At 36.9% G+C, this 9,115-nt stretch overlaps 1 protein-coding gene across 1 annotated transcript; it reads left to right on the forward strand.

Annotated features, from left to right (window-relative positions):
* Positions 1 to 301: 301 nt before the first annotated feature.
* On the forward strand, positions 302 to 8,189 carry LOC149816639 (putative glucan 1,3-beta-glucosidase A). The gene is given in 9 exon segments (XM_089987193.1): positions 302 to 531; positions 534 to 547; positions 669 to 788; positions 1,552 to 1,752; positions 2,183 to 2,341; positions 3,068 to 3,237; positions 3,334 to 3,489; positions 5,112 to 5,464; positions 7,811 to 8,189. Coding segments are annotated over 9 exon segments (1,542 nt in total). The 5' UTR covers positions 302 to 344; the 3' UTR covers positions 7,993 to 8,189.
* Positions 8,190 to 9,115: the final 926 nt, after the last annotated feature.

Consider the following 9,115-nt stretch of genomic DNA (forward strand, 5'->3'; position numbering starts at 1 on the left):
TCGAAAATCAATGCCAATTGCCGGAAACGTTGGCAATGACTTCACTGTGTGCCAGCGTCAACGCTTCTGGAGGCACACACATTTATGCTGATAAACAAGATCAGCAGGAAAATTGCATCTTCTTCCATGATAGCTCATTAGTTTGAATAGTACACGCTACTGTGCCGGCCCTTGACCACCTTTTTCAACAAGCTTACGTTGAACGACTGATGGTTTGACTGTAAGGATGAATCCCGTGGCTCGATCAATCTTTCCACCTCTTGTATAAATACCAGTGCAGATTAATTGTTTTCATCCTCAGAAAAGAGAGTTGGTTGGGAAGGAAGGAAGAAGAGGGGGAAATTATGACGAGTGCTTATAGTCGTTCCTCATGGTGTCTGAAAACCCTAATAATACTCCTATTTCACCTCTCTTGTCATGTAAGAGTGATGCACTCGAGAGAGACGCCCAATTTTAGGTTTAAAGCGGTTAACCTTGGAGGGTGGCTGGTGACAGAAGGGTGGATAAAGCCTTCACTGTTCGATGGAATACCAACAAAGATTTATTGGTAAAAACCATATATTCCTCCTCCTACTCCCTTTCTTTTCCTTGATAAGCTTCAAAGCAATGAGGTCGTAGTAGTCATTACTGTTGTGTAAGATGAGTAATAAGTGTGTGTTGATCATCAGGACGGCACCCAAGTTCAGTTAAGGTCGCCTGCTTGGGGGAAGTATCTGTGTGCAGAGAGTGGCGGCGGATCCATCATTGTTGCCAACAGAACCAGCCCTTCTGGGTGGGAAACTTTCAAGGTAATTAAACCCTCAAACTTCCTCTCTCCACAGCATAACTGGTCGACCCAGTAATTCCCACAAAAAACTGTTTGGAGTCCAGCTCCTGACTCGGTGTGCAGCTCATCTGTCATGGTATACATACATGTATATTGTTATGTTCAAATACTTGTTTTTGGCTATATATATATATATATATATATATATATATATATATATATACACGAAAACCCGTTTCGAGCAAACTGGTTTTCGTCAAACTTGGTTGGGATGCATGGCTGCACGCGAGTGTCGGATCTTTACCAGCGGTTCTTGACCGTCAAAAAAGCTAAAAAAACTGCACGCACAAGTGTCCGAAAATGTTTGGAAACTTTACCCGTTTGAAGATACGGGTTACTCTCTCTCTCTCTCTCTCTCTCTCTCTCTCTCTCTCTCTCTATATATATATATATATATATATATATATATATATATATATATATATATATATATATGTGCATGCCTTTCTTGAGTTTGAGAGGTTTTGGACCAAGTTTAGGTTCAAAATGAGTTTTGACTTGTTCACCTGTCTATGACTCGGACTTAGCAACAGAGTTGCGGAGTCAACCGGGCTACTTCGCCAACCATGGCCAAAAGATCAAAATGTTGGGTTTTGGGGTTATGATGAGTGAAATCATATAATCAATAGTGAATATTGCGGGTGCTATACTCAATTTATGGTAACTGGTTTCATGAGCACGTATACGAGTAATAAAAATGAGTGTAATTGTTACAATTGGTGCAGTTGTGGAGGGTCACAGAGGACAAGTTTCAATTTCGAGTCTTCAATGGACGCTTTATTGGGCTCAATATTGGACAAGGATCAAGCAGTCCACTCACAGCAATCACCGTCACACCTGGGGCGTCGGAAACGTTTCAAATTATCAGAAAATCTGATGACCCAAACAGAGTTCATATCAAAGCCCCCAGTGGAATGTTTTTGCAGGTAAATGTTACCCCCACCCTGTTCCTCCATGAAGTGAACCCAGTCACAAATCTCCTTTATTGGGAAAACTTTGGTGAAGAAAATCTCGTGTTTTTTTTTTTTTTGAAATTTTGGTTTTTCTTGAAAAAATATCGGCATGTATAAAGTACAAAAGATGCATAAAAAATACATCAAAATAAAGAAAATATAAATAATATATAAATACCATAAAATGTTTTATATGGAAGTGAGTGATATTTGAAAATATCGGTTATATGTCGGCCTTTGAAAATATCGTGATATTTTCAAAAGATCTAGGGCGTAGTATGACACTTGAAACCATGTGGGAAAGATGCTCTAGTGGGTAGTGCACCCAACTTATTGGCAAATCCATATTGTCAATGCTATTGAGTGTACTTTTCAACTAACAAAGTGGAAAATTTGATGGCAGGCGAAAACAGAAGATATGGTGACAGCAGATTTCGAGGGGGAGCCAAGTTGGGGAGACAACAGCACAGCAGTGTTTGTGATGAACGTCTTTGGGACGCTTCGCGGGGAGTTCCAAGTAACAAATGGTTATGGATCTGAAAAAGCCCCCCAAGTCATGCATGTAAGTAATGCCAAAATTATATGATTTTTTTATCAAAACAACCTCTCCATATGGGTAAAACCCAGGATCCATTAGAATTGGATCTAGATCATGATTGAAACAGATCAGATCTGAAAAGGAGTTCATGCATTATTTACAGTTGAACCGGTTCTCTGACCGATATGGCAAAAAACAAGTGTGGGATCTCGTACCTTGATCTGATGGAGTAAGACCTATGGGTTATAAGTGGACCCATAACTCAATGTTGGTGTTCTTCTAAATAGAACCAGAATGTGAAAACAACAGTACATGGTAGACGCCATGGATAAAATAATGTGCGAGTGTTCTCTTCAACCTATCAACGCCCATGATGAGCCCAAGCCTTCAAGTCGATGGTGAGCAGGACCCTGAATCCAATGAAAAATGAGGACACCTTGGCTACTCTCATCAAGGGGTTACATACATGACAACGTGAACCCTTTCACATTCACACAACCCCTTCCCCACTAATTCTCACTAATGGCCCACTAATACCTTCATTAGTGTCAAACCGGGTCAAACATAGGATTGGACCTAAATCAAAATGTCCAACAGGGGTTCCAGGTTCCTTGCCCACGAGGGTAGCAAACATTATATTATATAACGGGGTCTCTCCAATCAAACAATTATACGAGTGAAATGAGAATGCTTTTTTGTGTTAGGTACCCTCGATCAATATGTTTTGTTTGGTTTTGTTGTTTTCTGCAGGATCATTGGAACGCTTTCATAGTTGAAGAGGATTTCAAGTTTATCGCAAATAATGGTTTGAACTCGGTGAGGATTCCCGTCGGGTGGTGGACAGCCAGTGATCCTACACCTCCCGCCCCTTTTGTTCAGGGGTCCCTACAGATTTTGGACAATGCCTTCTCCTGGGCACAGTAAGCCAGCAACTATCTAAAACGCTATACTTTAAAATGGTTTTGTATTCTGGTGAAGAGCCATTTACATTGTGATAAGAAATGGTGTTGATTCAGGAAATATGGTCTTAAAGTCATAATTGATCTCCATGCCCCACAATATTCACAAAATGGTTGGGAACACAGTGCAACAAGAGATGGCACCATAGAATTCAGAACAACACAAGAAAGCATCAACAAAACCGTTGCTGTTATAGACTTCTTCTCATCGAGGTATGCCCTATGATCGATCTTACATCATCATTACCAAGATTTATCTAGACATTTAGAAACCATTAATTTATCAAATCCAGGGCCTTCACAATTATTTTGTAGGACAAGAATAATTTCTCTGGCATTTGGGTCCTGGTCTAAGAGCTGAAGGCTTCATGAAGTTAGTGCAGTCAAGCACAAAAAGAGAGGATTTTAATCATGTGTGTGCGTGTGTGTGCATATATATAGGGTGCTCTTCAGAACCTACTCACACCTAATAGAAGTTTTAGATTTTCAAATTTCTTGAACTTTTTTTGTTGATCAGACCCTATAGATATGATAATTAAGCATTATTTAGTATTTTTTTGAAATAATATAAGCATTATTTAGTAGAAAACAAGTTGTGGATCATGTGATTATAGCTTACATGTAGGTTTTTTAAGACCTTTAACAATCAATGGTTCGCAATGTATCAAAAATTGATGACTTAAAAAATCCTATTTTTATGTCCAAAAAAACATGATCCAAATCTTGATTCCTATCGAATAAACTATGTTGAGTACATCCACAAGGACTGATTGGGAAGATACAACCTACAACTATGATTTCTAGTACGTGGGGGTGGGTGCTCTCATAGCACTCAAGTATTCACTCTCTCTCTCTCTCTCTCTCTCTCTCTCTCTCTCTCTATATATATATATATATATATATATATATGTGTGTGTGTGTGAGAGAGAGAGAGAGAGAAGCCCGTAACAGTGGTTGCACAAAGTGTCCATTGTTATCGGAGGCAAGAGCTATTTTTTTGCACAAAAGACAATTTAGCATCGATTTTGACCACTATTAAAGGCTTGGGAAGAAACCAAGACTTTAACATCCATCCAAGACTGCTGCTAAAGCTGTTTGGACGCACGGTGTGCAACCGCGCATCTGTTACATTTGTCCATTTTTTTGCATCCACCATTAAGTGTTTCTATCATTTGTATGTACAAACAACAACAAATTGCATTTTTAAAACTTTCTTCCTAAAAAGTCATTTTGTAAGTGCGATACTCCTCGCTTTCAAAACTTGATGAGAATCTTGATTTTTTCATGCTTTCCTAATGTTTTTCATACACTTTATCTATTTTTTGTATATGTTCTCTCACTCTACTTTTCATGTTTTTATGTGTTTTCTCTCATGCTTCACACTCACTTTCATGTGCTTTATCTAAATTGCCAGTCATCATTTTTAGATTTTGTTCAAAATTTAATTCTTACACTAAAAAATTATGAAATTTACGAACTCTACTTTTATTTTAGTTTTTATTTGTATTCCATTTCTATTTTCATTTAACTCTTATATTGTTTTTTTTATTCCTCACTTCTCACTTCCTATATATTTTAAACTACATAGCTTCTCACTTATTGCTTCCATTTCTCCTATCATTTTTCGCTTCCACTTCCTAGTCTTGCAACCTTGATTTAAACCCTGATTTCTACTGGGAAAAGTAAGTAGAACACATGCATAAGGTCAGATTCACAAAAAAAATGTGAAAGTAAACAAAAAAAAGTTATATATATATATATATATATATATATATATATATATATATATATATATACTACTGAAAATGAGGAAAGATTATTGTTGTGTGTTGTAGGTACGCAAACTCCCCAAGCCTAGCGGCAGTGGAGCTCATAAACGAGCCCTCAGCTCCTGGGGTCTCCCTTGAAGTCATCACTGAATATTACAAGGCAGGATATGCTGCGGTCAGGAGGCACTCCCCCACAGCCTATGTCATCATGTCCAACAGGCTGAGCTCCCCAGGACCAACTGAGCTCTTCCCCATCACCAGTGGCCTCACCAAAACTGTTATTGACGTCCATTACTACAACCTTTTCTCCGACGTTTTCAATAGCATGACCGTACAACAAAACATAGATTTTGTCTACACCAACAGAACCGCTTATTTGAACGCTGCGACCTCCGCCAATGGCCCCCTCGTTTTTGTGGGTACGTACCTTTCATTCTCCTTTAATTTCTTCTTGTGTTTGATGAGAGCGGATCAGGTAAAGCCGTGGGTGCTACAATTTAGGTCACAAATATACAGGTTATCAAAAATAGAATTTCAATTTTTTCATCAATAAAAAAACTACTTTTGATAATTATATCAATATATATAATTGAAATATTATTTAAAATATCAACATAATGTCTCTACGTCATGTTAATCTGTCATATGGTATCTGATTCGTATCACCCAGATCACCCTGCCTTACGTGGCTCTCCTTTGAAATCTATGGATATACCCATGCACCAATGAGGGTCTTCAACTCAACACCTTCACAACCCCCCCCCCCCCCCCCCCCCACTGGCCACACGGGTGACCCGGTCTCGTTTCTCATAATTGTGTTTTCATCCCTTTAATAGGTTATTTTCTTTCAAAAAAAAAAAAAACTCTTTAATAGGTTATTGTTAGGGCTATCCCCCAACAACCATTACGATATATAGTCACAAATTTTGTTATCGGGAATTTCTCAGCGAAGGAAAATCTTGTGATAAATTAAAAAAAAATTGTATTTCTTTAAAAAAATCTCAAAAAAATATAATGGGTATCTTTAAATTTTAAAAAAATGTAAGAGAATATATAAAAATATAAGAAAATTATTGAATACATAAAAAGTATATATATCACATTAATAAAGTGATAATGTTGGAATAAAAACATGATATCTTCAAAGTACACCTATTTTGAAAATATCGTATTTCCCAAGATTATATTGGTTTTTGAAAATCTCATGAAAAAGTAGAGAGGTTTTTAAAAAATGACATATATTTGTCACTATGCATATTGCATCTCATAATTATCACGCATATTTATTAGCAAGTTTCATATGCTATTTGGTACTTGTCCAACATGTATCAATTAATTGGAGAAATCCCCAGCCAAGATGGTTGCCTTTAAACGAACGTGTGTCTCCTTGAAAGTTCCTTGCATGGTCGCCTTTACTTGTCACATGAAACTTGGTATACCAAAGGAGAGGAACTGAAGAGATAAATAGAAAGACACTTTTCAATCAAATCGTTCTTCAGCTAGAAAGTTATTTTCTTATATCTGAATATTTGTTCTCAATGTGTATTAAATTCCTACAAAGCAAACAGATCCAACCTCGCAAGAATGATGAATTATGGCAGGTTAGTTTTTCAAAATGTTCAGAATGAAACTTTTAGGACCGGCATCTATTGCTAGCCGTATCAATAGGAGGGCATAAAAAAGGGTTGGATACTGTCTTCTTTGGGGTCCATATAATGCACCAGTTTGGACATATCCTTCCATTTACAATTGAGATGATAAAAGAGTGAACCCACTTCCAAACTACAATAGATCAATCATGCCTGAGGACACATATGGACTTCAACTTTTGCTTAGGTATATACCATGTTAGGGTCTAGTCATTCTCTTTCTCTCTCTCTTTTGTTGGAGATTTGGGACCTTGTGTCTTTGATCGTGGGACCAATGTTTGGAGGAGTGCAGCAAATCAATTTCTTAAAAGCAATAGTTGTGCCACCAAGTTTCATGCTGAGTGCATGTAGAAAGCAGATCAGGTCATGCTGAACATGAGTGTTTTTTGCTCATGCCGACATCGTGACCGTTTGTTTGCATTTTGGATGAATGACACGTGGTTTTGTTGACTTTTGAGCTTTTTAAAATGCAAATCGGATGGCCACAATGTCGGCATGAGCAAAAACGCTCATGTTCAGCATGACCTGATCTGCTTCCGTGCATGTAGGGTTGTTCACAACTTTGCTTTTGGGATACAACCATAGTGACAAACTTTTTTATCGGCAAAATCTTGTTTTTCAAAAACTCGTGAGAAATTGAAAATTTTTCATAAATCTCGCAATTTTTTCAGCAAAATCTTGGCAATAAAAAAATAAATTTTAAATTTTAAAATTTATTTTTTATAAGAAAATATTAATAAAAATTATTTAAAAATAAATATACAGTATTTTTCATGATAAATAACCATTTAAAATGTAAATTTTGCATTTAAATCACGGTATTTATGTTTTTTTATAAAAGCTCGTGATATTTTTAAAATCTTGTGAGATATTGCAGTTTTAAACTTTTAAGTGATTTCTGGCAAGATTTTCATAAATCTCGCGATATTTGTCACTATGGATACAACTAAGCCTCAACACTCATGGCTACAATTACCCTGAACAGCTTCACAGTGAGGGAGAAAACAGAAAAACCATATTCATCATATTCATTTTCAATAGCTTTCTCGTTTCATTAATTTCACATATAGTAAATTTTGATTTGCTTTCTATGATATATGGGAAACAAAACAAAAGGCGAATGGGTGGCTGAGTGGCAAGTGAGGAATGCAACGAAAGAAGAGTTTCAGAGGTTTGCAAAAGCTCAGCTGGAAGTGTACGGGAGAGCCTCATTTGGATGGGCTTATTGGACGTTCAAGAACGTGAACCAGCACTGGAGCCTCCAGTGGATGATTGAAAACGGCTACATTCAGTTGTAGTAGTTGTACTTCCCATGCATTTTATGGGATCCATCAAGAATGCTGAGATCTAATTAATCTATTAAATAAAATCCAATTATTGACAAAAGTTTTCTTGGCAAACTGCTCATACATTCTCATACCAAGTGCTTTGGAATTAGAATAAATTGTGGAGTAATTTATAAAAAGCCACCTAAGGTATGAACTATTTACCAAAAGCCGCGGTTATTACATCTAACTGCCTGCATTATTTGAATGCATTTTAAATACCCACTAGAGGTGTAAAATTGCAATTTTTGTTGTCTTTGTTATGAACAAATAACTCCACTTATGCTCTTTCATTAGTGAAATCAATAATGAGGCTATTTAGCCATTTGGTTTGACTAAAAAAAGCTCAACTTTTGAAACATAAATGGAAAAAACAGCTAAATGAAATAATTGAAACGCTATATGGCTTTTTGCAACTGTCAGATAAACAAGGCAGCCGTTTTTAAATAACTCAACATTTTATTTCTAATCACCTTAGTATTTATTACCTGCTGTTAGAAGCACCGCATAGTTACTATTGATGTTTTCCTACAAGAATACATCTTTCTAACAAAAACGTAGATGGCACTCCCTTTGGCACCATTCCGTGTTTTGGCCAAGAACGGAAAAATATGGCCAACATGTTCAAAATATGATAAAATCTGGCCAATTAATTTTTTTTCTTGACGTTTTTATCATTTTGTTGCCTTAAAAATTAGGTTCTTTGGTCAAACCCCTTGTCTAAGTTATTGTCCACTGAAAAAATCAGATGCCATGAAAAAACTGTTTCAAAAAGTAATTTACTATAGAAATTCAATCTTTTAAAACCTCATTTTGTGGTTGAATAAAAAAACCTCTGTTTGAGTGCCAAAATTGCAAAAATGTCAGTTTAGAGAGAGAAAGAGAGAGGGAGAGGGAGGGTGAGGGGGGAAACAAAACCGATGAAGCTTCCTCCCCTGTCATCACTTGTTCGAGCTCCACCTGAAATACCTTCTCTTCTGTCCTCTCCTAGGCATTCGCCCCTGCTTCCCTCACTGTTATTTTGCCATGCACCCCTCCACCACCACAACCACTATATATCACTGCAACCGCTTTTGTTGTGACCAATTACTCCTTT

The sequence above is a fragment of the Nuphar pumila genome, chromosome 14 (assembly GCF_984573655.1).
Source record: "Nuphar pumila chromosome 14, dmNupPumi1.hap1.1, whole genome shotgun sequence".
Taxonomy (NCBI): Eukaryota; Viridiplantae; Streptophyta; class Magnoliopsida; order Nymphaeales; family Nymphaeaceae; genus Nuphar; species Nuphar pumila.